Source organism: Elgaria multicarinata, chromosome 3, assembly GCF_023053635.1.
Source record: "Elgaria multicarinata webbii isolate HBS135686 ecotype San Diego chromosome 3, rElgMul1.1.pri, whole genome shotgun sequence".
Taxonomy (NCBI): Eukaryota; Metazoa; Chordata; class Lepidosauria; order Squamata; family Anguidae; genus Elgaria; species Elgaria multicarinata.
In genome coordinates, this window is record NC_086173.1 from 13,031,566 (window position 1) to 13,058,706 (window position 27,141).

The following is a 27,141-nucleotide window of genomic DNA, read 5'->3' on the forward strand; positions in this document are numbered from 1 at the left end:
ATGTCAATCATATGTCCCAAATCTGCTATCAAGCCTTTGCTGACCCAAACAGGAACTCAAGATATACATGAAATCCATCTCCATTGGTCTGTGTAGGTCAGCACTCCCTACCACGATTCTCTAGAAGCTCCCTTAAGGTTTTGGGAAGAAATTTCCCAACCTCAGTACCCAAGATCCTTTAACCTAAGAAGACAGGTTGGACTTTGCACATGCAAACCATGTGCTCTACTAACAGACTACATACCCTCTGCTACTCCTTGCAGACAATCCTGAACTGGAACTAAACAGCAACAAAATTAATGTTTTGATTCCACAGTGAAGAGACACATTGCACCCATTGATTGCAGTCCAGTCTCAGCTATTTCAATCTTTTTATTTGCTCAATAGCTTTAACTGGTTGCCAAACAAAAAGATAAGATATAACAGCACGTTTGCAACTATGACGCTGACTGGCAATACCACAACAAGAGAGAAGGCGGAACTGCCATGCCAAGCCCCTGTGAGCCTGTGCTGAGTTGCACAACCTCCCCTAAAATGTTGGCTTCCAACAGGTGACAATGCTGCAGGGCCTCAGGGGTGTGTTTTGATGTGGTGAGCGAGAGAGCCAGTCGAGAAGCAGCTCATACAATTCAAGAAGTGTCTAAGTGTGAAAAGCACATCATCGCTGAACAGTTTGGTGTGAAAGGAAAGAAGAACGGACAGAGGTTGACAGGGGCATTCTGTTTTACAGACAGCTGGCCGAAGCTTCAAGGGTTTCCTTTATCTTCCTCGCAGCTCTCCCTCTTCAACTCTTCATAGACACCTTCTGCCTTCTCAGCTCCCTCTGTCATCCGTGAATTTGGCACCCACAGGCCGGAATCAATGCATCGCTGCATGTGGTATTTCGCTTGCTACAACGGAACACAAAACACATACTGTTTAAGGGCCGTATGCATGTTGCACTTTAGATGAACAACAGTTCTAGTGAATTCCTAGCACCCGCTTTGGCCTTCTAAAAAAAAAAAAAAGGAAATTAAAGTACTCTAATAACCTAAAGCTAGGCTGGCAAATTTCGGGGCCCCAGGAGCCATTTTCATCTCCCCAGATCGTTCTTGTAGAATGCACTCAGTGGGGTGCCGTGAAGAATTTATTTATTTTGGCAGCATGCCACTTCAGTGAACTATAAGCTAAATTTAAACCTTTTTAGTGCAAAGGTTTAGTGCAAAAGGGTTTAGTGCAAAAGGTTTAGTGCAAAAGGTTTAGTGCAAAAGCCGCCACTTGGGGTGTGGGAAGCCAGTCTCTCTTTTTTTGCTGCTGCCCACCTAAAGCTTTTTAAAGGGCATCAAGGGAGAATGTAATAATTATGAAGACGGACAAGTAATAGCATTGAAGTTTGTAATTGCCTGGTTCAGTAAATGCATTTGTCCAGCTCATAATGCTCAGCTTTATTATGAATTAAACACTATTTTCCCCAGGTATTCTTTTCTAGCTCCAAGTGTTAAACCTAATTCTGTGCATGCACTGTTAGCAGACCAGGCAATCAAAGCCAGCCGTGCAGAAATACTCCCAAGGTTCAACAACTCCCAGGGGAGGGTGAGAATGTAAATATAAGTAGACAACATCATTAACACACATGTGCTAACCTGATGAATTGAGAGATGACTCTTGGAAATCAAACAAGCTTTTGTCAAATGCTCACAGATAAAATGTGCAAATACAAATTCCATAAATACCAATTCCAGGCAGATCTAAGGGAAGCTCACCCATTACTAAGCAAAATGCTGCATGAATGTTTTTCCCCCCTAACATAATAAGGTTAGAAAATAAAGCAAAAGGACTACAAAGCTTGAACACGTCTTAAGGGAACTGGTTTTAGCAAAGCAAGCAGAGTATCAGACATGGCTAATGGAGCAAGCAAGTCCAGTACCGTAAGGCCATTTATGTTTGCTGAATCTTCGTAGCCTAGGATACTGCCTCCTCATGCAATTATAGTACAAATAAATACCAGACTTTTTTCACAAAGTGGGGAAAAGTGGGTTGATGGGGATGGATTAGCTGAAAAATTGCAGTAATTGGCTATAATGTGAACAAATGTCTCCAAGCTCAAGATCATAGGTGAATTGGGGTGGAGACAAACAACGAAAAGGAGGGGAGCGGCCTTCGCAATAGACAAGTATAGGGGTATACCGTATTTCTTCGATTCTAAGACGCCATCGATTCTAAGACGCACCCCATTTTTAGAGATGTTTATTTGGGAAAAAAGGGCATCTTAGAATCAAAGAAATACTTCCGTTCTAAGTATTTTAGGAATTTGAACTATACCCCTTAGGTCCTTACCTATACTTGAATTGGGGTGGAGAACACATGTAAATGTGAGAGCACAATCAAGAACAGGGATTGATCTCTTTTGGAGTTATCTGGACACACAGCTCCACGACATGAAAGAGGGAGCCCAATTCTGAACCCAGCTCTGATGATACTCACAGTAGGATCCATTTTGCTGATAGCATCCTGAAGCATCTGCACATCTTTCACATCAAAGCATTTCTGGAGCTCCTGGGAAGAAGAGATGGTAGTATGGTTAGCCAAGGAGATAATCTGCTTAGGCGAGCAACCCATTCACAACAATTCTTTGTCACTCCATTACAAACTCAGGGTGGTTTCCCAGCTCCATCAAGGAGTACTATTAGGAGTGACAGAGAAATCTGAAAATGCCCCTGTTGAAGCCCCTCAATTTGAGATGGCACTTTCCCTGTAGCCCCCACCTTCGTGCCTTTCAAAACAACAAGATACAGAAAACTCCAGCACCATGTACATTGATGGTGCTATATAAATAAATAAATAATAATAATAATAATAACAACACAGACTTGGAGACGCGCATTGTTTAATCTATTTACCATCGAAAGCCCTCTGACCAGGCATTTCTGAAGGGTCAGAGCATACTCTGGAATTCCTATCTCTCCTTGAGGTGCTTATCAAGGAACAGAATGCAACATTTTGTACTGGTCATAGGCTGCCAAAATATGGCATTGTTTACGTAAGAACGGGTTTCTGTTTATGGAACATGGTCTGCCAGAACACATGGTTTTGGATCGTGGCACTCAATTCATAGCTCATTTCTGGCAGTCCCTGTTCAAGTCCTTGGAGGTGCAGCTCCACCTCTCTTCAGCCCATCATCCTCAATCTGATGGGCAAACTGAGCGTACTAATGCTACACTGGAGCAATACCTCTGTTGCTACGTGAACTTCCAGCAGGACAACTGCACGGAGCTCTTCCCTTTAGCAGAGTTTGCATATCATAATAACTCCCTCCACTCTTCTACTCGACAGACCCTTTTCTTTGCAAATTACGGCTACCACCCCCAATTTTTTCCTTCAGTCTCCCCACCTTCTTCTGTTCCGGCTGCAGATCAAATGTTCCAGGAACTCCAGGCACTACATCAAGTCTTGAAAGAGCAACTGGATGAGGCCAAAGATGCTTACAAACATTTTGCAGACCAGCCTGGCCCAGTGTTGGCTGTTGGAGATTGTCAACCCAGTATCTCTCTAACCGTCGGCCCAACCGCAAGTTAGATGCCCGTTTCATTGGACCTTTTCCTATTGTCGCACAAATCAACCCGGTAGCTTTCCGCCTGCAATTGCCCTCCCCTCTGTGTATTCACCCAGTGTTCCACTGCTCACTTCTGGTCCCTGATTTACCAACCCATCCTTTTCAGGTTCACCCATCACCACCGCCACCCATTACAGTGGACAGGGAGGAGGAATATGAAGTGGAGGGCATACTGGATTCCCGGCTATACCGAGGCCGGCTCCAGTATTTCATAAACTGGAAAGGTTATGGGCCAGAAGATTGTTCTTGGGAGGAAGCCATGAACGTTCATGCTCCAAAGCTGGTCTGGCAGTTCCACCAACAATATCCTGGAAAACCGGGCCCCTCAAATCGGTATGGGGGGCGATTATGGGGAGGGGAGTGATGTCATACCCCTACTTGAGGAGTCTTCCTCAGAGGAGGAGCTAGAGGTCCCAGAAGCCAAAGCCCCAGACCAAAGACCACCATCAGATACACAGGAGCCTGAGCCCTTGGGGGAGGTAGTTGCACGACCATCCCTGCCAGGCGAAAGGGTCTCTGCCTCTGAGGCAGAGGCTGAGCACCCCCATGACCCCAGGGAGCGATGTTGCCTCAAGGGACAGGCGACTAAAGCTCCTGTGTGATGGAGTGCTCGCCTGCAGAAAGGGTCTCCTCAGGGAGAAAGGGTCTCTTCAGGAGTAGGACTCTGAAAGGAGAGCTTTGATTACTGCAGCTGAGCTCTGGGTGGGATCCAACAGGCTTTAGGCTTAAAAGCCTGCATTTGGAATAACTTTGGTCCATCCTGCCTTGAACCATGTCTCCTGAACCTTGCCTTGCCTGATACCCAGTTTACTGACCTTTTGGACTGCTTACCGACTCTGCCTCTGGACTGTGTAAAGTACTGACTGTTTATGGTGTCTTGACCTTTGCCTGTTATTGTGACTACTCCTGTTATTGCCTGACCCTCTTGACTGATTGACTGCATGTGCGCTAACCTCGGTTTGGATTGATCGTCCCTCTGTATATACCTGACCTGCACCTAGCGCATCCTACAGCCCAAGCAGGACAGGCTCTCAGGCCTCCTCCCCTCTTTTTCTGGATACGATCGAATGTGGATGGAAGGAAGCACTTGCAGGAAGGAGTTCACCACCCTAGCAAGTCTGTAGGGAAAGGGCCTATAAGTCTGTAACATAGGCATCCTGGTTCCCATCGCTCGTGTAACTCCTGAGCTGTCCATGTGGAAGATTTGCAACACCCAGTCCTTGAGAGACCAAACTGCTGGAGCCCTTTTCCTAGGGGCAAATGGTAGGGGGGCAGGGGGCATGTTATTTCCCATGTATGGGGTGGGGAGAATCGGATCCGCTGTGCTTCACCTATAATCTGTAAGTAAGACCTTTTGCAGATGGACTGTTGCATGTCTGTGTCTGATCATACTAACACTATCTTTGAACACGTGAAAAACATCCAAGAGGTTGCACAAATGAGGAAGGAAGAGGACCATGTACATTGATGGTGCTATATAAATAAATAATAATAATAATAATAATAATAGGACTGGTCCATTTAGTCTTGGTTACAAGGATCTTTGAGTTTATTGTTTTTGGACTTTTTGTTTTGATTTTCTTGCATCTTTTGTGTTTTATGCAATTGTTGCCTTGATCAAACCATGTGCCAAAGGCTGTTCAAAAAACTAGCCACTGTTGTCACTCAGTCAAAAGATAGACAAATGGGTTTTGTGTGAAATTAGAGAACCAAGAGTAGAGATATTTTGGAACTGATGTCTATTAATCAGTAACTCTAAGGAGAAATGTGTGTAGGCATATTAATTGGTTATAAATGCCTACAAATGAGGGATTGACAGAGAAATCTGAAAATGCTCCTGTTGAAGCCCCTCAATTTGAAGTGACACGTTATTTATAATATTTATTTATTACATTTATATACTGCCCCATAGCCAAAGCTCTCTGGGCTGTTTACAAAAGTTTAAACAGTAAACATTTAAAAAGCATATAAAATTTAAGAATCATCAGAAATTAAAAACAACTTTCCCTGTAGCCCCCCCTTTCGTGCCTTTCAAAGCAAGTTACAAAACCCCCCAAGGCTGTCTTGATCACTTAGAATACAGACTTGGAGATGTGCATTGTTTAATCTATTTACCATCGAAAGCCCTCTGACCAGGCATTTCTGAAGGGTCAGAGCATACTCTGGAATTCCTATCTCTCCTTGAGGTGCTTATCAAGGAACAGAATGCAACATTTTGTACTGGTCATAGGCTGCCAAAATATGGCATTGTTTACGTAAGAACGGGTTTCTGTTTATGGAACATGTATGGGACTTGTGATCAGTCACAGGAGGGCAGAGGGGAAAGTATGACTTCATCAGAGCAACTTGGATGAAGTATAAATGTATGCTGATGTCGAGGATGGCTAGAGAGTCTCTGCCATTGGTTTGTATGAGGTAGGGGGCTGTTTCCTGTGTGCACAGTAAATAAAGAGTCTCTTTTTCTGGACCATTTGTGAAATCGTCCCTTTCCTACCAGGTTTGGGGAATTTCCCTAACAGGAGAACACCCAAGATGAGGGCATCTGCACAAGAGCTTTTCCTGCTTCCAGGCCAACACTTTGTTATTTAGAGTATTTTTATCCCGCACCTCAGCCAAAAAGGCTCTCAGAGCAGCTTACAATTGATCAATAAAGAAGACAGTCCCTGCTCTCAGGCTTACATTCTAAAGAAGACATGACACACAAGGAAAAGGGGATAGGGAGGGAAGAGGGAGAAAATAAAAAGAAATTAAGGAGACTGTTCAGGCTGGTGGGAAGGCCCTGCTCCATCCTCTCATCTCCCAATGGAGGGGCAGATCAACAGCTCCTTCTTCTTCCCCACAGGATGAAGATGACGGTTAGCCCTGTGGGGTGGGGTGGAGGTCCAACTGAAGCAGGCTCTGATGGTCTCTGCCTGCTCCAGTCTCCCTTGCTTCTTCCCCACTTTAGCATCCAACCAGATATTTTAAAAGACACCCTCCCCCTCAGACACACAATATGGTGATGGCAGGGTGAAGTGCCATTACAGGGGAAGGAGAGATAGATATTTAACACCCATCTTTCCTTCTGGTCGCCCTGCCACCCTGGGGAACTTGGAGAACAAACCAAGCCAACCACGGACCCTTTCCTTGCTCCTATGCAATGCCAGGTCGGTTAAAAACAAAAGAAATATAATTTATGATCTCCTCACAGATGAGGCCGACCAGGCTTGTTTCACAGAGACCTGGCTGGGAGATGACAGTGGCCCGACATGGGCCCAGGCTCTCCCAGCTGGGTACTGTGTTATTGAGCAGGTGAGGAAAAGTGGGCGGGGGTGTGTGGAGTAGCTGTGGTCTATAAGGATAATCTCAACCTGACCAGACTTCCTGTCCGGGAATTGAATCACATCGAGTGTGTGTACCTGAGTTTAAAGACCAGGGATAGACTGGGGATTCTGTTAGTGTACCGGCCACCCCGCTGCCTATCAGACTCCCTGGTCGAGCTCACGGAACTGGTGTCGGAGTCGCCCAGGCTTTTGGTCCTGGGCGACTTCAACATCCCTTTCGGGAATGGTTTGTCAGGTGCAGCTCGGGAGTTCATGGCATCCATGACAAACAAGGGCCTATCCCAATTGGTCTCTGGACCCACACATTCAGCAGGTCACACTCTCGATGCTGTTTTCAGTTCCGAACAGACAGATCTGTGGGCGGAGGTGATAAATACCTCTGCGTTGTCATGGACAGACCATTTTCTGGTCAGGGTTAATATCATGGCTACCATCTGCCCCTGCAGGGGTGGCGGACCTATTAAGATGGTCCGCTCTCGAAGGCTGATGGATCCTCTTGGATTCCACAAAGCCTTAGAGGGTGCTATGGCTGGTATTGTCGACGATCCTGTTGAAGCCCTGGTCAATAGATGGAATCAAGACCTAACTAGGGCTATCGACACGATTTCCCCCAAACGTCCTCTCCGACCTGCTTCCAATCGGGCACCTTGGTACACAGAAGATCTCAGGAAGTTGAAGCGGGAAGGTCGACGACTGGAGCGCCGATGAAGTAAAACTCGTCTCATATCCGACAAGGCACATCATAGAGAACATCTTCGTTCCTATGGGGTGGCAATACGTGCAGCGAAGAAAGCTTTCTTCTCTGACCGCATTGCGTCTGCGAATTCACGTCCAGCAGAACTGTTTAGGGTGGTGAGGGGTCTAACTCAGGCACCTCCTCCCCTGAACCCAGTTTTAGAGCCTTCGGTAGTTCGCTGTGATGCATTTAATGATCATTTTACAGATAAAATCTCTCGGATAAGAGCCAATTTAGATGCCGTCGTTATAACAGAAGCTGAAGTGTCCAGCAACTCCGTGAGTAGGATTACACTGGATCAGTTTCAGTTGGTGAGTACTGATGATGTGGACAAGCTGCTTGGACGAGTAAGGAAGACAACTTGTCCTCTCGATCCCTGTCCTTCTTGGCTGGTCGCCCAGGGAGGAGATGCAGTTAGACTACAACATATTGTTAATTAATCTCTCAGGGAGGGGAGTTTTCCACCATGTTTAAAAGAAGCAGTGGTACGGCCGCTTCTAAAAAAGCTCTCCCTGGATCCCCTGGACCTTAATAATTACAGACCAGTATCAAATCTTCCATTTTTGGGCAAGGTGATTGAGAAGGCAGTTGCCTTCCAACTCCAAGCAGTCTTGGATGATACAGATTTTCTAGACCCATTTCAAACTGGCTTTAGGGCAGGATACGGAGTTGAGACTGCTATGGTCGCCTTAGTGGATGATCTCGGCAAGAGTATTGACAAGGGGAGTGTGTCCCTGCTGGTACTTTTGGACCTTTCAGCGGCTTTCGATACCATCTACCATGGTATCCTTCTGGAACGCCTGAGGGGTTTAGGAATCGGGGGCACTATGCTCCAGTGGTTCCGGTCCTACCTCTCAGGTAGATTCCAGATGGTGATGCTTGGGGATAGTTGCTCCTCAAAAAAGGAGCTGTTGTATGGCGTACCACAAGGTGCCATCCTATCCCCAATGCTGTTTAACATCTACGTGAAACCGCTGGGAGAGATCATCCGGAGGCATGGGGCAGGGTGCTATCAGTATGCTGATGACACCCAAATATATTTCTCTATGCCTTCGATAACAGCATCAGCTAAGGATAGTGTGTCCCCTCTGAATGAATGCTTGGAGGCGGTAATGGGCTGGATGAGGAAAAACAAACTGAAGCTGAATCCAGACAAAACAGAGGTGCTTGCTGTCGAGGGCTCTGACCTAGGTTTGGAGGTGTGTCAGCCAGTTCTGGATGGGGCTACACTCCCCCTGAAAGACTGTTCGCAGTTTAGGGGTGCTCCTGGATCTGTCGCTCCAAATGACAGCCCAGATAGACGCGACAGCCAGGAGTGCCTACTATCAGCTTTGGCTGATACGCCAGATGCACCCCTTCTTAGAGTCAGAAGACCTAAACAGTAGTGCACGCGCTGGTAACCTCAAAGCTTGACTTCTGCAATGGGCTCTACATAGGGCTACCATTGCACCTAGTTCGGAAACTTCAACTAGTTCAAAATATGGCAGCCAGGTTGGTCACCAGTACATCTAGGGGTGAGCATATTACCCCAACATTAAAATCACTCCACTGGCTGCCAATTAGTTTCCGGGCAAAGTACAAAGTGTTGGCCATTACCTTTAAAGCCCTAAATGGTTTGGGTCCAGGTTACCTGCGGGATCGCCTTCTCCCATATAGTCCTCCCCGCACACTCAGGTCCTCTGGGGTGAACTTACTTCAGTCAGCTAAAACTAGGCTGACATCAGTTTCCCAGAGGACCTTTTCTTCTGTCGCCCCCAGATTGTGGAATGGCCTGCCGGAGGAGATTCGTAAAATTAACACTGTGTGATTTTAAGGCAGCTTTAAAGACTAGCCTTTTCCGGCAGGCCTACCCAGATTAATGTAAAATCAAGAATTTTAAAAATGTATTGATTCCTGTTCTAATGTTGTTCCCCGCCTCAATCCAAAGGGAGAGGCGGGTAAGAAATAAATAAATAGGAAGTGGAGAGGGAAAGAAGGAACAGCCCTGCACCAACATTTCAAACTACAGGAACCGCAAAGGCTATCCAAAGTTCAGGGGTAGACCACATACTTTGCAAGCAGAAGGTCCATGTTCAACCCTTGGCAGCACCAGTTAAAGGTATCCCAGCAGGGCTGGGAAAGAATTCTGTGCAAGACACTGGAGAACCACAGCCAATCACAGTAGACAGCAGTGCACCAAATGACAATTATATAAGGCAATTTTATATATTCATATCTCATCATCTGCAAGACCTGAACGCCCACCAGGGTAGAGGCCACAGGAATCAGGTGCACTACAAATCTGATACCTGATGGAACTGCCTCTGCTGCAGGTACCTTCACAAGAGGAATGTCTGCAGAAGAGCTTTCTGGGGAGGAACAGTTAGATTAAGGATTCTGGTGGCAGCAAGGCAGTAAGAATACAAGTAGTTTCATCTACATGAGAGTCATTAGTTCTGAGACCTTGCGATAACATAGGTATCAAAGCAAAGTCTTTGTTGTTTTTTCCATCAGCATCCCACTTTCCCTCCCATAAATACACACAAGAGCGAAATAAAGGACCATTTCATGTAACTAATTTCCTCAACTTGAAGCTTCAGCTGTTTAGCAATTTCCCTGAGTTACTTACAGATGGGAGCGATTCATACACATCCACAGGATCAAGGCCTCCAGGTCCCAGTCGTTTCTGCCGCTCTTCTTCTTCATACTCTTTCATGGCTCTTTCGACGCGTGCCTTGGCCCGGCCTCGCACCCTCTCTTTGAAGGATTCCAGTTCATCATTAAAGCCTTCCATGTACTGCTGGTCAGCAGTCTGAATGGAATGTGGGAAGGCGGCAGGCAAAAGAAGAAAAAACATAGTATGAGCACAAGGCGTTGAACTGGCATCCTACCCTTCATTCAAAGACCAAAGTGATCCGCTCTCCCCAAACTCCTTCACAACTTGCTTAACTTGCCATAAAACGGCCACCCATGCCTAAATATTCCACTCTATACTCAAGCTAAGACTCTGGCGAGCCTCCAGAGAAATGCAATTCCCTAAACACAAAGCTGCTACCAAAATAACTCCTAGGGCTCTTGAGGTGTAGGCTAGATACCTGGAGGGCAGTATTAAGAGGGCAGCCTATGTTCATCTCAGGGTTCATAAGAGAATATTTGGGATGGACGGGTGGTAGTGGAGTACTGTCTGCATGGTTTCTTTAATGCAGCCCCCTCAACGTTGTGCCCCCCAGATGTGTTGGACTACAACTCTCATCTCTGGAGAGCATGCAGTTGGGAAAGGCCATACAGGCCACCAACAGAATTGCCCCCAATATCAGATTATTGGCCATAGATTATTCTGACTCATTCAGCAAGATTGCACAACACCAAGCACTGAACTCTGTGGACATTCATTTCAGGAACTGTCAGCTTTAAGGGAACATTTGCTATGGGAAAATGACAACTTAGTGTTATTCTGCTGTTTCTGTATTTTTGCCAGCCAACAAAGTAGCTGTCCAACATTGAGTGCAGCAGACTCTGAGTGCAATGCTAACCAAGAAGCAAGACAATGAAGCCAGCAAGGGAGAGCTTTTCTACCTTGATTTTAGTGAAGAATTGCCTGAAACAGGCTCTAGGGTCAACCTTCAAGCTCTTGGCCAGCTCCAGGATGAACTGCATCGCTATGGTCTGATGGGCCACTTGTTCCATCAAAGCATGTTTCTGAGAGAGGCGATAAAAAAGCAGTTTAACTTTTCAAGATGCACAACACTCCTCCTCAGCAGCACACTTGCTTCAGCCTGGCACAGAAACAGGTTTATTCACACTTCAACATAGACCTAAAAAGTTGGTGGACTAGGTTGGTGGGGACGTGGACAGGGCCTTCTCTGTGGCATCACTCCAATTGTGTAAATCCCTCCCTAGGGTGAGACTGGCCCACATATTCACTCAATTTTAGGCAGGCAGTGAAAAAGGTTTATTTTCCTGTTCGGCTTTTAAATGTTTTTAACATGGTGTTAATTCTGCTTTGAGGCTTTAATCATAGCTCTGCTGTTAATTTGGTTTGTTGTTTTGAATTTGTTTTAATGGTTTTCTTCATGGATAATGCCTTCAGGACCTTGCCTGGCTTGAAAGGCAGGCAATAAATAATTTTAATACAAAAATAAAATCAGTCCAAGCATCTCTCAGATTGAAGCTGGCCCAGCACCATGACTATCGAAGGTACAGCATGCTGTCTTCCTGGCCATTCTGTTACCTTCCAGTTAAGAACATAAGAAGGGCCCTGCTGGATCAGACCAAGGGTCCATCTAGTCCATCACTCTGTTCACACAGTGGCCAACCAGCCATCGGCCAGGGATCAACAAGCAGGACATGGTGCAATAGCACCCTCCCACCCATGCTCCCCAGCAACTGGTGCACACAGGCTTATTGCCTCGAATACTGGAGATAGCACACAACTATTAGGGCTAGTAGCCACTGATAGCCTTTGCCTCCAGGAACTCATCCAATCCTCTTTTAAAGCCATCCAGATTGGTGGCCATCACCACATCCTGTGGTAGTGAGTTCCATAACTTAACTATGTGCTGTGTGAAGAAGTACTTCCTTTTATTTATCTCCCACCAATCAGTTTCATGGGATGACCCTGGGTTCTAGTATTTTGAGAGAGGGAGATAAATGTCTCTCTATCCACATTCTCCATACCATGCATAATTTTGTACACCTCTATCATGTCTCCCCTTAGCCTCCTTTTTTCCAAGCTAAACAATCCCACATGCTGTAACCTTCCCTCATAGGGGAGATGCTCCAGCTCCTTAATCATTTTAGTTGCCCCTTCCTGCACTTTTTCCAGCTCTATAATATCCTTTTTTAGGTGTGATGACCAGAACTGTACACAATATTCTAAGTATGGTCACACCATAGATTTGTATAAGGGCAGTACGATACTGGCCGTTGTATTCTCATAAGGCCTAACATGGAGTTAGCCTTCTTTACGGCAGCCGCACACTGGGTGGACATTTTCATTGAGCTGTCCACCACAATCCCAAGATCTCTTTCTTGTTCAGTCACCACCAGCTCAGATTCCATTAGGTTATACTTGAAATTGGGTTTTTTTGCCCCAACGTGCATCACCTTACACTGTCACAAAGACTATACCAAACATTAGCAATGCCTTTCAACAAATTCATGAGGTTATCTCTAAAGTTGGTGCCTTCTTCTAGACATGTAGCTGGCTGTGAGACAGCAGCAGCTGACTCAGCAAAAGCCCCAACTGCTGCAATACCAGGCACAAAACAACAGCTGAAATAATCTGTTAAAGCAGGGCCAGGCAGTTTGTTCCGTGCAGAACTACACTGGCTGTTTATGAGGTAGCCAACTATCAAACTGCACAAGGTAATATACTGCTACTAATGGCTAGTATCCAAGTGTGCAAAATCATTATCTGGACTCTTAACCATAAGATCTGAAATAAATACAGGGGAAGGCCCTTAACAGCTTGACTTGCAGTACCCAAAGTTTTTCAAAACACACTTTCCTCCTTTGTTTTGAGTCCAATAATTATAGTCATGAGCGTGTTTAATTTTTCTAGTCATTTCATAGAATTGTGTAGCCGCTACACAATTATTTGGGGACTAGACAGGATTCTCCTGCACTAGAGGTCTCTGGGAGCCGTTGTTGTTCTCCACATACTTCAACAGATTTATCATGTTCAACTGGTAGCTCTTGGCCTTTTCCACTGCAGCTTCCAGAGCAGCTGCATCAGCATCACTCACCTCTTCTACTTCCAGATCAATACACCAGATGACTAAGTAATTGGCTGTCTCCTCACACACAAGATGTGGGTTATCAGACAGGTATTTCTGGCTGTCATCCCATCGCCGCAGCATTCCTTTGGAACAGGAGAGTATCAGTATCAAATCAGATTGTTCTCACAAGCTACAGAAGACATAATTTTCCTAAACTGGTTTTTGGACCAGGAATCTGACACACCACTGAGAGCACTATAAAGAACTGGCATTTTGTGGGTGTGTAATATGCAACACATTAACTTGAGTTTGGCAGGAGAAGCAATTGAAGCGGATAGGATATCAATGGAGGAGGTGATATTTTGACTTGGATACATGCATGGAGGTAAATATTAAAGGAGCTCAGACTTTATGGCAATAATAGTTTTAAAACAATTAAGACTATGAGAACCAGAGCAAGGCTTCTGGCTTCTAAAGGGGGCTTTATATAACCTGTATATATGTTTGTTTAAGATCAGCAGCAGGAATCAGGAATGTTTGTATGTTTTTAAATAAAAGAAACAAAGTCCATAATAGCTCTATAGGAGTGGTTTGCTGTTTTGGTCCTTGTTACACAATGGCTTTGTTCAGACATGGCACTAAATTAATTTAGCACTGGCTAAGCATCGAACTCACACACACACACACACACACTGCAGTGCCCTCCCCTCCCCTAGTGCTTTGGCTCCTATTTTCAACTAACCACAGTTACCTGTTATGTCTGAATCTGGACAAACTGTAGTTGTGAACCGCCCAGAGAGCTTCGGTTATGGGGCGGTATAAAAATGTAATCAATAAATAAATAGTGTTAACTATGGCTTAGGGCAGCTTGCCCCAAATTGGGTCCCTCCAGGTGCTTTGAACTACAACTTCTATCACCCTGATAACTGGCTATGCTGGCTGGAGCTAACGGGAATTCAAATCCAAAGCCTTTTTAGTAACACAGATTGAGGGAGGCTGGTTTAGGGGAACAAGCCATCTTCAAATGGTGGTTTATAATACATTGGCTTGTTTCCTTAAACCATAGCTAACACTAGCTACAGTTTGTCCGGGTTCTTACATAACAAATAACTGCAGTTGAAACTGAAACAAAAGCTTCCCTTTTCCTACAGGAGAAGGTACTGGAGGAAGCACATGAGCTGCAAGGATCATGCACACAGTTGGATGTTTCATGCACAGCAGGCCACTATATTTATTTATTTATTTATTACATTTTTATACCACCCAATAGCCGAAGCTCTCTGGGCGGTTCACAAAAATTAAAACCGTAACAAAACAACCAACATGTTAAAAGCACAAATACAAAATACAAAATACGGTATAAAAAGCACAACCAGGATAGAGAGAGAGTAAAGCCCTTTTAGGTGCACTCCATGTGTGGCATAGACATCTAATGCCATTATTTTGAAAATGTATTATTAGCAATCTTGTATTATTAGCAATCTTGCCAAGCGTTATAGGGAGTTCACACTCAGAAGCAAGCACCAGAGATACCAACAGAATAACCTAGTTTGCACAACCTACGATTTGTTAACCATGAGCTGTTCGAATGCATGGGAGAGTGCAAACTGGCTCCCAACTGCTTGCTTCTGCTTTGCTAAACAACTCAAACACCTTGTTCCAGGGTTGTTCTCTGAGACAAGAACAAACCATCAGAAAAAGGGTAAACTAATTAGACTACTGGAAACAGATACTGGACTTCATTTACTCCAGAATAGCCTCCCAAAGGAAGTATGTGTGTTCTGTCAGAACACTTTGGTTTTGAACTTCGTAACCCAAAAGGGAAGATAACCAACAGGGTGAATAAATACTAAACAGGCAGCCTACATATTGTTATGGGTGATTACAGAAGAGCTGCCCAGAAGCAGCTCATAGAACATTAAATGCCAATGTCTTTGTTTTTCTAGATACGTTTCTCAAATTTATTATTTCCAGACTTGGAGCTAGCAATCCCCAACTCAACAAATTATATCAGCTAGACCACTGACTGCTCCTTCTGTCCCACTGTGTTGCTATCATGCTCAGTAGCCAGCTTTGCTGGCATGCAGACTATGCCAGGAAGGGATGAATACTAAGCAAACATCCAATTATCTCCTGCTGCAGCATGGAGGTGAGAGAGGATCACCTACATAGTTCGGTTGATTTCCAAACCCTCCCCTTTCCCAGAATAGGCCCTAACCCAATTATATATATTTTAAAAGTTATCTTGTCCTCCACCCCAAAAACTTATGTAACTAAAGACTGCAGGAGAATGTGGGGCAAGGTAGGGCACAGACCATGTCATTCCTGCACGTAATTCTGGGCTGGCCCAGTGACAAAAGAAGTTGCCAGAGTTTGTCTGTCTGCCTCTCTCTTTCACACACACACACACACACACACTGGCCAGTCACACAGTCTACTCTACTGCAGTTGAGTACCAGTCCACAAATACTGTATCTGCAATTGGTCACATTGACCCCAAGTGCTCTCAGTTACAGAAAGAGAGATCTAGGGTAAACTCTCTGATTGGTGCATATTTTTCATATGAAAGTCTCCTTTGCAAAAAAAAAAACCCACCCTAATAATGTAAACATTCCTATGGGACCACAATCCAGGGACATTTTGTGAAATTCAAAAGAAAATGGAAATGTTGTTCATCTATAGACCACGTAGGAAACGGCATCTGACTTACCAAAGTGCTTGATTTGTTTCTCATACTTTTCCACAAATGTTTTGTGCTTCTTCTCTTTCTGTTCTTCAGACTCCTCATCCTGCTTCTCAGCCTTGATGTTGAAGGCACTCTGCAATAACAAAAGAAAGCTGGTTAGTGCCACTACTGTTATTTTGCAGGAGTCAAGGTCAGCTGAACTATCTCAGGGCTGGAGCAATAGACCAAATAAATAAGGGAATGCACCAGCAAAAGAATAAAGAGGTGAAGCAGCCTCAAAAGGATAGGGCAACTGAATCAGTTTCCTCAAAACATCAAAAACAGTCCTGCAAAGTCTTTTGATGAAACTGATTCAGTTGCCTCTGAAGATGAAGCCTCAGATGCTAAATGCTGTGGACATCAACAGTTTTAAAGGAAGCTTTAAAAAAGCCTCATCTATTTGTTTCAGGATATTTCTAGGATCAGTATCTCAGCCTTGCTTCCATCATTAGCTATTCAGGAAGACAGATCCAGCATTTGTGATGCTATCAGGGACCATTGGAGGCAATCAACTCATGGTCTGCATATTTGTACAGTTCACTTTCCATCCACAAAATGAGAGGGAGAATCAAACTATACAATGTTTGCTGAAGACACTTCCTTCTAATGATTCCTGGGGGATCAGAGTTAGAAGTCTCTTTTCCTGCACCCCTTCTTTTGCTCCCTCCCCCTGCCACTTTCTAATCCCAGGACTTGCAAAACTTAATGAAAAGAAGCAGTTCTTTATTTATTATTTGTTTATTAATTACATTTCTGTATCACCCAATAGCTGAAGTTCTCTGAGCAGCTCACAACAGTATTATATATCAATATGATCTCCAAAACTGCCTAGGCATATTCTCATGAGTTTATATGCATGCTTGCAAGGGCACATTGAGGCACTCTCAGTGGCTGTCCAAATAATTCCCAAGGACTTGCCTACTCCAGAGCCACAGCACCTTCCAAAAGTACGCTCAGATATGCCTCTCTGGGCAAGCTCTTGGAGAGTGCAGTTCGGCCAGCTGGGCATCTTGACCAGCGTCCAAGCCAGTTAAGCTAAGGTGCGGGGATTGCACTAACCCTAGTGCGATTTTGACTTTTTCCTCTGTTCTGCTGGCTTCCCAACTCATAACAACCCACCTCTGAAATACCCTCATTTTCAAAAACAGTTTGAAAGGTGGCATGGGGAGGGGCTACTGTTTGAGTGCGGGGGAAAGCTGAGAGCCTCAGTGGGTTTATGGAACTAGAATCATAGTTCTTTGGCTCTTTCTATTTGCAAAATGTCTAGATTGTTTCTCCATGTACCTGTTTTAGTTGTCTTGAACAAGATTTTTGCTTTTGAAATTATTGTATACCTTGGGTTTTAGGAATGTGTCAAGCTGGGAAAAACCAAATCCCACAACTCACCAGAAAAAGGTATGTGATTCACGTAACTTAATGTTCAAGACAGTCATACCAAGGCTTTGCAGTTGCAAATGAGTGCAGACCCCTCAAGCCTGAAAAGCAAGACAGAAAGCTAGACCCACCTTACTGAAGCCATCTTTGCTAAGAGTATCCACATTCCAAGGCATATTCTTTTCCTTCTTCCTGAGTGTTTCCACCTTCTCTTCCCAGCTCTTCTCTTCTTTTTTGAGTTGCTGTGCCTCAGCCTGTAGCCTTTGCATCTCACTTTTGGTGCTCTCTGCGTTGGCCAATTCAAGTTCTTTCATCTTCTTCTGGCACTCATTTACTTTCCTTTTGCAGTCCCGGCACCCTTTCTCCACCTCCTCTTTCTCCTTGTGGAACTGTTCCATCCTTTCAACTCGAGCCTGGAAAACAGGTTTTACTCAGTCAATATAGTCCAATTAAGGCTCATGTGTACCACCCCTCTCACTGGCAGTCATTCTGGGACAACTCCAAACCAGAACAAGTCATACCAAGCTGCTTATATGAAAATATAGCAACTTGGCATCTTTTAAAGGAAAAGGAAGGTTGTTTTGTATTTATTAAAAACCCACAACATCTTATCCCAACTGTTTCCAAAAAAGAACTCAACCAATAACATAAAAACAAAACTGAACAACCATCATCATAAAACACCAGGAGCTAAAAAAAATCCAGCAAGTAGCAAAATCAGTAGTCAGTCCACAATATCAAAAACAAGGAAATGATGAACAGGAATATCATCAACATATCTACAGAAGAGACATTTTGTATACTAAAGGCCTTCTTAAATAACCAGGTTTTAAGTCAGCACCAAAAGATACACAGTTTAGAGTTAATGGTCTTGCCTCTCAGCCTATCAGTTGAGTCACGGGCTTCACTAACACCCTGAGCAATGACATGTAATCATCCATTAAATTCTTTATAAACTGCAACAGAAGCCTGGACAGTTTGACCTTTCAGGCCAGTTGACAAAAGAGGGAGGGGAAAATTCTCAACCCCACAGCTGCTGGCAAGCTGACCTTTTGATATATTAAAACACATTTCCAAACCTTTGTCTTTACAGATGTACAAAGGGAATACATGTAACCTGGACAAAAAATCAGCCAGCCAAAGAAGCTGCAGCAGCTGCCACAGACTAATAGGTGCATCCCACACATAAACCTTTGGGTAAAATCCAATATACTGTAAGTCCTACTTAAAGTAGATCTATTTAAATAAATGGAACTTAAATTAGCCATTATTTATTTCAATGGGTCTACTTTAAGTAAAGATTTTACTCTTTATCTCCCTCCTGCCACGCCCTATACATAAATAGCACAGAAAGTTGATGAAGCAGCCAAGGTGGCTTTCCTGAATCCCTGTTACCAATAAGAAATTCTTGGGGTTATCTTTCCAGCTGCCCTTACCATCTTGGCTGGAACAGTAAACCAGAGAATTTGCATCTTCGTGGCAAAGACTGGGTTGGCACTTTGGTGTTGGCAACAGCAATGCCCCTGGGCTGTCTGCTCATTCATCAGTGCCCAAGCTGCCTGCCTGCTCAGCTGGAGTACTGGCAGTCCTCCCTAGATAGATGCTGTGGCTGTTTCCCCCCTGTGCTTTAGTGCCCTTCTCTTCCTGCAATCCAACTCCAAGGTTTGGAATGTATTCTATTTGCCACTTGAGACATTTTTGGAGTCAGAATGACCCCAAACCATGACTACTTGTGCCAGTCCTTCCCATTAGCCTGGTCCTATACATGGCTGCTGTGATGTTCATTGGGAGTGCTGGAGGCCAGTCAAAGAGACTGGTGATGCTGCAAGTGCTGGCAACACAAGTCCGATATAAAAAGTTGTGATATATAATAACAAGAGGAAGGCCATTTCAATCAGGTACACTCTGCTCCTGGTCTCATAGAGACCATATTTCAACGACAACAGACTTAAATGGCAGCATGAAATTGCTGAACGAGAATATATCAGCAAAGTTGATTATATTATGTCCAGACTTATGGGTATCTTTCCCAAGTAGCAGTCCCTCTTCAGATGTGAGATTAGCATAGTAAGAAATAAAGTAACGTGTGACTGCTGTTGTGAATGAGTCACTAATTCTTACCTTGGATCCATCTGGTCTCTGCATGGAGATTTCACAAACCTACTGCTACCCCTTGCAGCACACTCAAATGTGTGTGCTTATATCCACCAACGAAGGACAACATTTCATGCATGCAAACTATAATGACCTCCATGAAAGCTAACCACAAATCTGTTAGTTTTAAAGTTTCAAAATGACATAGTTTATTCTCTTGAATATGTTTTCACTGCAGAATCTACATTGGGCCTGTTCATACAACACATTAAACCATGGTTAGGCTGCTAACCCTTTTGCAGTAATTGGTTAGAGAAATTCCAGGAGGCAAAGGCTATGAACGGCTACTAGCCCTGATGGTTGTGTGCTATCTCCAGTATTTGAGGCAGTAAGCCTGTATGTACCAGTAGCTGGGGAACATGGGTGGGAGGGTGCTGTTGCACCATGTCCTGCTTGTTCATCCCTGGCCGCTGGCTGGTTGGCCACTATGAGAACAGAGTGCTGGACTAGATGGACCCTTGGTCTGATCCAGCATCAGGGCACTTCTTATGTTCTTATGATTGTGTAGCCACCATGGTTAGGAATGGTTCACAAAACATGCTAAGTCATGGTTCACATGACATGCTAAGCCATAACGTTTAGCTGAAAATGCTTGGCCACCATGGCTTAGTATGTCACCTGAACAAGGTCATTTTCTTTAGAGCAGCCTTCTCCAACATGGCATCCTCCGGATGTGATAGGACTATAACCCCCTACACCCTACGCAGCAATGACCATGCCGGGGATATATAGAGTTGTAGTTCCACACATATGGAGGGTGCCAGGTTGGAAAAGGCTGCTTTAGGATGACTACAACAGTCAACAAAACTAAGGCATGGCTGCAAAAGGTCCATTCACCCTAGGACTTGTTCACTGACACAGTTCAAAGTAGTCCAATACCCTAAGACAGAGGGCTTAGTCATACTTAAGAGTCGATCTATTAAAATCAATAGGTTTAATCCATGCAGAGCTAAATATATAATCAACAGAATTATGCACATTTGCAATATCAAAGAGAACCTCTAGGAAAGTACTGTTTAATCTTAAGACATTTCTGTATATACCTTCTCATTAGTACTTAACAGCACAATTCTATGCATGCTTTTTTACCTGAGACAGACTATGGTTGGCTGTGGCATACTGGGAGTTGTAGAACTTATTTCTGTCTCAACATGCATAGACTTGCACTCCAAAAATCAGTTTACTGCAGACCTCCCAAATATTCTCAGCAGATACCACCATTTCACAAATTCCTCTACTTTCTGCAATGGAATGAGGCCACTATTCCTAGCACAGATTACAGGAAGGAAGAAGCCAGCACAATATGTAGGTGTTTCAACTGAAGTGGGCAAATCAAGTGTAAGCATGGGAGCAGCATGTGGTCATTATTTCTGGAAAAGGGGTATCAAGCATTTGCCTAGTAAAGACCAAGACTCGTTTTTGTCATAACACAGCTCTCTAAAATCTCTGCCTTTCTACACTGAGTCCATGCTTGCAAAGCTTTAGAGACAGAGGGTCATGTGTCCAGAAAAAGGTATGCTTTAATCCCACTAGGTTAAATTCCCTAAGGAGGTCAGAAGAGATGATCATCTCTTCTGACCTCATAGGCTATGAATAGTTTAAGATAGGATCTAAGCTTTTTTTTTTTAACAGGATGCTGCCTTGAAAACCATGCATCATTCTTGCTGTTTTACCTTACTCTGCTTTTTTCTTAGAAACTGGCAAGCACATATGAATCTTAATATAGGCATGGCTGCTCATCTCTTCTATAGCTACAAGAAGAGAGACTGGAAACTGGAGCAGAAGTTTGAGCTCCTGAGAATACCAGGGATGGGGTATTTTTTAGCATCTAGTCCTTGAGGCTGTACACATCGGCTTGAAAGCATGCAGGGCTGTTCATCCTTCCCATATGGATAAATAGCAGTCTAATTAAAAATCTCCAGAATAAGCAGAGATATAGAACCCAAGCAGGGTTTGGGCAGATGCCAACTAAGATAGGCTAACACGTCTTTCAGTTCTTTATTTGGTTGGAAGCCAGCCAGGTTGTTCATAAATGGAAGGAACCAAGGGTTTTAGGAAGCAGCATAGGTTGTTACTCCTGTAAAGTCTGAGAGTTGGAAAAAGATCTATTATATCAAACTGTTGTTTTAAGAGGTCTCCAACTTTCTGTTTTTGTACTGTATTTCTTGTGCCAGTTTCAGAAACACATTTCAAAATGTAGTGAACAGCAAATAGTTCTTTATTACCTGTCTCCAATGAACCCACAGTCACCTCACTATGCACCAGGCTTGCAACAACCTACCATCTTTTCTCCCATTCCCTAGAGGCTGTGAAATGAGTGTTTTGCAACTCGCTCCACCCTGCCAAGGCACCGTTTTTTGTGATAGAATCCATGACATTTTCTCAAAATACTACATGTGTCCACAAGCCCAAAAAAGTTGGGGGCTCCTGTTTTAGGCCATGCACTTAAAGTGAAAGTCTTACTAACAATGATAATATGTGCCCTACACTGGAATGTACTTTAGGCATTACAGATTGATTGCACTTTTAAATCACCCAATAACAAGCTCTCAGGGTAGTGCACAAACAACACTTACTTCTATACCACCACACATGTATGCAGTATTTTACAGAGCAAGAACAAGACAAGAGGTCTCTATTCCAAAGAAGCTTAAGATCTAAAATTTGACCCAGGAGAAGCAACAGACGAAAGAGAGGAAGGAGAGGAGATAAAGCTGGGGGGGGGGGGGTAGGTAGAGATGTGTTCAGTTCTGTTATAGGTACTTGCCAAAGACTCTCAAACAACGTGTTTTCAGTTTTTAAATCTCACTTGAAAACGTTTTTCTCGAAAACGTTAACAATCGTAGCATGATGATTCCTATATTTTAGTTTTAATGCCCCCTACCCCGGCTGGTTCTTCCCCTCCCTGCCCAGTCTGTTACTGTGATTTTAGATTGTAAGCCATATGGCAGATTGTCTTGTTTTATTGTGTACAGAGGCATGAACATTGATGGTGCTTTATAAATAAATAAATAAATAAATAATAATAAGGTGGGTTCTGAGAGAAGGAAGAGAGAGACAGCACGTCGTAGGTAGGTGCTGCTCTGGTAGAGAAGTTATCAGGTATGAGGCAGCAACAAAGAAAAAGCTAGAGGGTGAGGGAGGGGCCAAGATTTTTTATTTATGTGTTTTTGTTTGTTCGTTTTTTGGTTTTTTTTGGCGCTAATGTTTTTTATTATTATTATTTTATTTATTGGTGTTTGGAAATAATAATAAAAAAGATTAAACCTTAATCTTGCTCTCCACTGCTCTACAATAATTTTAATAACTATGGGCTCACTGCAGCTTCATATTTATTTATTTAGAATATTTATATACCGCTCCTCATTGAAAAAATTTCGGAGCGGTGTACAAGGTAAAATGGAAATAAAAACAGAATAAAACAGTTAAAACAAAATTTAAAAAGAAGCAAAACAACAACAACATAGAAATCCAAGGCTGCATGTTAAAGAAAGGCTTCTTGGAATAAAGATGTTTTCACGAGGCGCCGAAAGGAGTACAAGGTTGGAGCCTGTCTGACCTCCAGAGGCAGGGAATTCCACAGGAGGGGCACCACCACGCTGAAGGCTCTTCCCCTGGTGGATTCCAATCGGAGGAAGGATCTAGGTGGAACCACCAGGAGCAGGCCCTCGGATGACCTCACTGACCGGGCAGGTTGGTAAGGGAGAAGGTGCTCTCTCAGGTATCCTGGTCCCAAGTTGTTTAGGGCTTTGTACACAAGTACAAGAACCTTAAACCTGGCCCGGTAGCGAATAGGCAGCCAGTGCAGTTCCCTCAGCAGAGGAGTTACATGCTGGAAAGGGGCAGCTCCAGACAACAGCCGAGCTGCAGCGTTCTGCACTAGCTCCAGCTTCCGGAGCAGCTTCAAGGGCAGCCCCACATAGAGCGGATTACAGTAATCCAATCTTGAGGTTACCAATGCCTGTACCACCGTGGTCAAGCTATCCCTGTCCAGGAGAGGCCGTAGTTGGCGAACAAACCGAAGATGGTAAAAGGCACTCCGAGCCGTGGCGGCTACTTGAGCCTCCAACGACAGAAATGGGTCTAAGAGTACCCCCAAACTACGAACCTGTTCTTTCAGAGGCAGAGCAACCCCATCCAGAACAGGCAATGAGCCTGTCTCCCGGACTCGGGAACCACTCACCCACAGGGCTTCCGTCTTGCCAGGATTTAGTCTCAGTTTATTGGCCCTCATCCAGCCCATTACTGAGTCTAGGCACTGGTCCAGGACTTGCACAGCCTCACCTGATTCAGTTGTCACAGGGAGATAGAGCTGCGTGTCATCAGCGTATTGATGGCATTTAGCTCCAAATCCCCTAATGACCACTCCCAATGGCTTCATATAGATGTTAAATAACATTGGGGACAAGATGGTGCCCTGCGGCACTCCATAGCTCAATTGCCAGGAGGCCGAGGACTGGTCACCCAATGCTACTCTCTGAAAACGACCCCGTAGGTAGGACCGGAACCACTGTAAAACAGTGCCTCCGATGCCCATCCCACGGAGTCGATCCAGGAGGATACCATGGTCAATGGTATCAAAAGCCGCCGAGAGATCGAGCAGGATTAACAGGGTTGCATTCCCCCTGTCCCTCTCTCGATAAAGGTCATCCAGCAGGGCGACCAAGGCTGATTCAGTCCCGTAACCAGATCAGAACCCAGACTGGAATGGATCTAGATAATCAGTATCCTCCAAGAGTGCCTGCAGTTGCTCCGCCACAACCCTCTCAAGTACCTTCCCTAAAAAAGGAGTGTTAGCAGCTGGGCGGTAGTTGCCTAATACCATTGGGTCCAGGGTGGGCTTCTTCAGGAGTGGTCGCACTACTGCCTCCTTAAGGACAGCAGGGACCACCCCTTCCCGGAGAGAAGCATTTATCACCCCCTGGACCCACCCAGTCAGACCCCCTCGGCTTGCTTTTATAAGCCAGGAGGGACAGGGATCGAGAGGGCAAGTGGTCGGCCGCACTGCTGCAAGCCCCTTGTCTACATCATCAGGCCGCAATAACTGGAACTGATCCCACAAAATTGGGCAGATGGTGGCATCGGACACCTCAACTGGAGCTGCACTAAAAACAACGTCAAGCTCGCTGCGGAGAGAAGCGATCTTGTCCTCAAAGTGTGATGCAAAAAGGTCACAGCGGGTCCTTGACGGAGCCAGGGCCCCATTTGCTGGGGAGGATGTTAGCAGCCCCCGGACCACCCGGAAGAGCTCCGCTGGACGGCTACTCGAGGACGCAATGGAGGCAGCAAAATAAGCCTTCTTTGCTGCCCGCACTGCCACGCAATAGGTACGATTATGCGCTCTACAGCATGCACGGTCATCTTCGCTTCGAGTCTTGCGCCATTTGCGCTCCAGCCGACGTCCAGCCTGTTTCATTGACCGCAACTCCTTAGTATACCAAGGAGCAGAGCGGGCTCTACAGGACCGGAGAGGACACTCAGGTGCGATCAAGTCTATGGCCCTCCGCATCTCACCATTCCACAGTGAGGCTAGGGCCTCAGCTGGATCACCAGCTCTCTCTACTGGAAAATCCCCAAGAGCATTCAGAAATCCATTGGATTCCATCAGTCTCCTGGGGCGGACCATCCGAATGGGTCCCTCACCCTTGCAGAGGGTAGTAACGCTGTGAGTTCAAATCTCACCAAGAAATGGTCTGACCATGACAATGGGGTTACTTGGACCCCCCCAATCTTCAGACTACCCATCTCACAGCTTGGAGCAAAAACCAAATCAAGGGTATGCCCTGCTTTATGTGTTGGGCCAATGACAAACTGAGACAGCCCAATAGTTGTCATGGAGGCCATAAAGTCCCGAGCCGGAGCCCCAGAGACAGCCTCAGCATGAAAGTTGAAGTCGCCCAGAACCACCGTCCTGGGTTCCTCCAACACCACACTCAAGACTGCCTCCGCCAGCTCAGTCAGGGAGGATGCCGGGCAGCAGGGTGGGCGGTATACCAGCAGCATCCCCAATCTGTCTCTCTGGCATATCTGTATGCTTTAACCATCCCCATGCATAGGAGAGCATTTACCCTTGCTCGCTTTAATGTGTTGCTGTCAGCATTACTAGAAGGACTATTTAGTAAGATCCCAGTTAATGAACGGTTATGTCCCTGTGGTTCTGGAGCAACAAAATCTGTTGAACATGTCATTTTGCATTGTCACATGTATGAGGCATGCAGAAAAAAAGTTAATCTTTCCTTTATTAACAGCCTTTTCTGGATGTAGCCCCACAACTTTGGTATTAATCTGTTTAAGGGATGTGTCCTCCCATATTGCTTTTAAATTATATATTGTTTTAACTTGGATCATGGTTTAATTTGTTTTTACTGTGTATATTTATTGTTTTATACTGTAGGTTTTTATCTGTACGCCGCCCTGAGATCTTAGTGATACAGGGCAGGATATAAATATTTTAAATAAATAAAATAAATAAATTGATCTTACTTTTATACTGTTAGTTTTACTCTACCCTGTGCCTGTTTGGTGCATTCTCTTCCCCTTCTTACTGTTTTATTATGATTCTATTAGAACGTAAGCTTATGCAGCAGGGTTTTGCTATTTTATTGTTTTACTCTGTACAGCACCATGTTCACTGATGGTGCTATATAAATAAATAAATAAATAATAAGGGTGGGTCTCTAAGTTTCTCACAATCTTAATGCAAATTAGGAAAAATAACGTTGCAATCCTTCTGAGAGAAGCAACTCACCAAGCTGTATCTTGTTTTTTAATGTCACTTTTTTAATCTATCCTTTGCATGTTTTGTTGTTGGTTTTGCTGATCTGTGACCGTAATAAATAACAATGTAATGATTAAAGCTTTTTAAAAAAGAGAGAAGTTTTCACAAGGCAGGAATCTGCCTGGAGAAGGAATCCCCCACGCACGCACCCAGCCCAGGCTTTGGGAAGGCTACAGGGCGGGGCGGTTACACTTGTGGCAACCCTGCGAACGGCGCAGCCTTCTGGAAGATCCTCCCCAGCCAGGGTGGCGGTGGCGGGTCCGGGGAGGCAAAGCCCTCACAAGAGGGGGGGAGGGGTTTCTCTCTCTCTCTCCCTCCTTCCTTCCTGACGGGGAGACGTAGGCCGCAGCTCCCTCCTCACCTGGTGCCGCCATCGGAAGAGGCTGGGCGTGTCGATATTGGGGTGAGTCTCGTCCTCATCGTCGGACACCTCAATCTTATCCCATACGCTGTAATCCACCATGGCGCCGCTACCGCTTCTCTCAGAAACCTGCTTGCCGGCGCCGCCTCCGACTCCTCATATATCCGGTTCCTCCCCAACGTCACTTCCGCAATGCCTTTCCTCCCCCAACGTCACTTCCGCAATCCCTTTCTCTCTTACGTATCTCTTCGACCATACCCGAAAGCGAGAGAGAGAGAGGGGGCGGAGCTAAGAGTCCCACATAGGCGTCACTTCCGGCTCCTGCTTACGCTTTCTAGATAGTCCACGCGCGGGGTGGAGCAATAGAAATTCAGTACACACATTTAAATCACACAGAGA

At 44.9% G+C, this 27,141-nt stretch overlaps 1 protein-coding gene across 1 annotated transcript; it reads right to left on the bottom strand.

Moving 5' to 3' along the window:
- Nucleotides 1–359: 359 nt before the first annotated feature.
- On the bottom strand, nucleotides 360–26,882 carry CDC37 (cell division cycle 37, HSP90 cochaperone). The gene is made up of 8 exons (XM_063119311.1): nucleotides 26,743–26,882; nucleotides 17,581–17,862; nucleotides 16,061–16,169; nucleotides 13,378–13,493; nucleotides 11,207–11,329; nucleotides 10,260–10,442; nucleotides 2,464–2,535; nucleotides 360–890 (listed from the first exon to the last, which is right to left on the bottom strand). Exons 1-8 carry the CDS (start codon nucleotides 26,842–26,844, stop codon nucleotides 747–749), a joined length of 1,131 nt encoding a protein of 376 aa, XP_062975381.1. The 5' UTR covers nucleotides 26,845–26,882; the 3' UTR covers nucleotides 360–746.
- Between the last annotated feature and the right edge of the window lie 259 nt (nucleotides 26,883–27,141).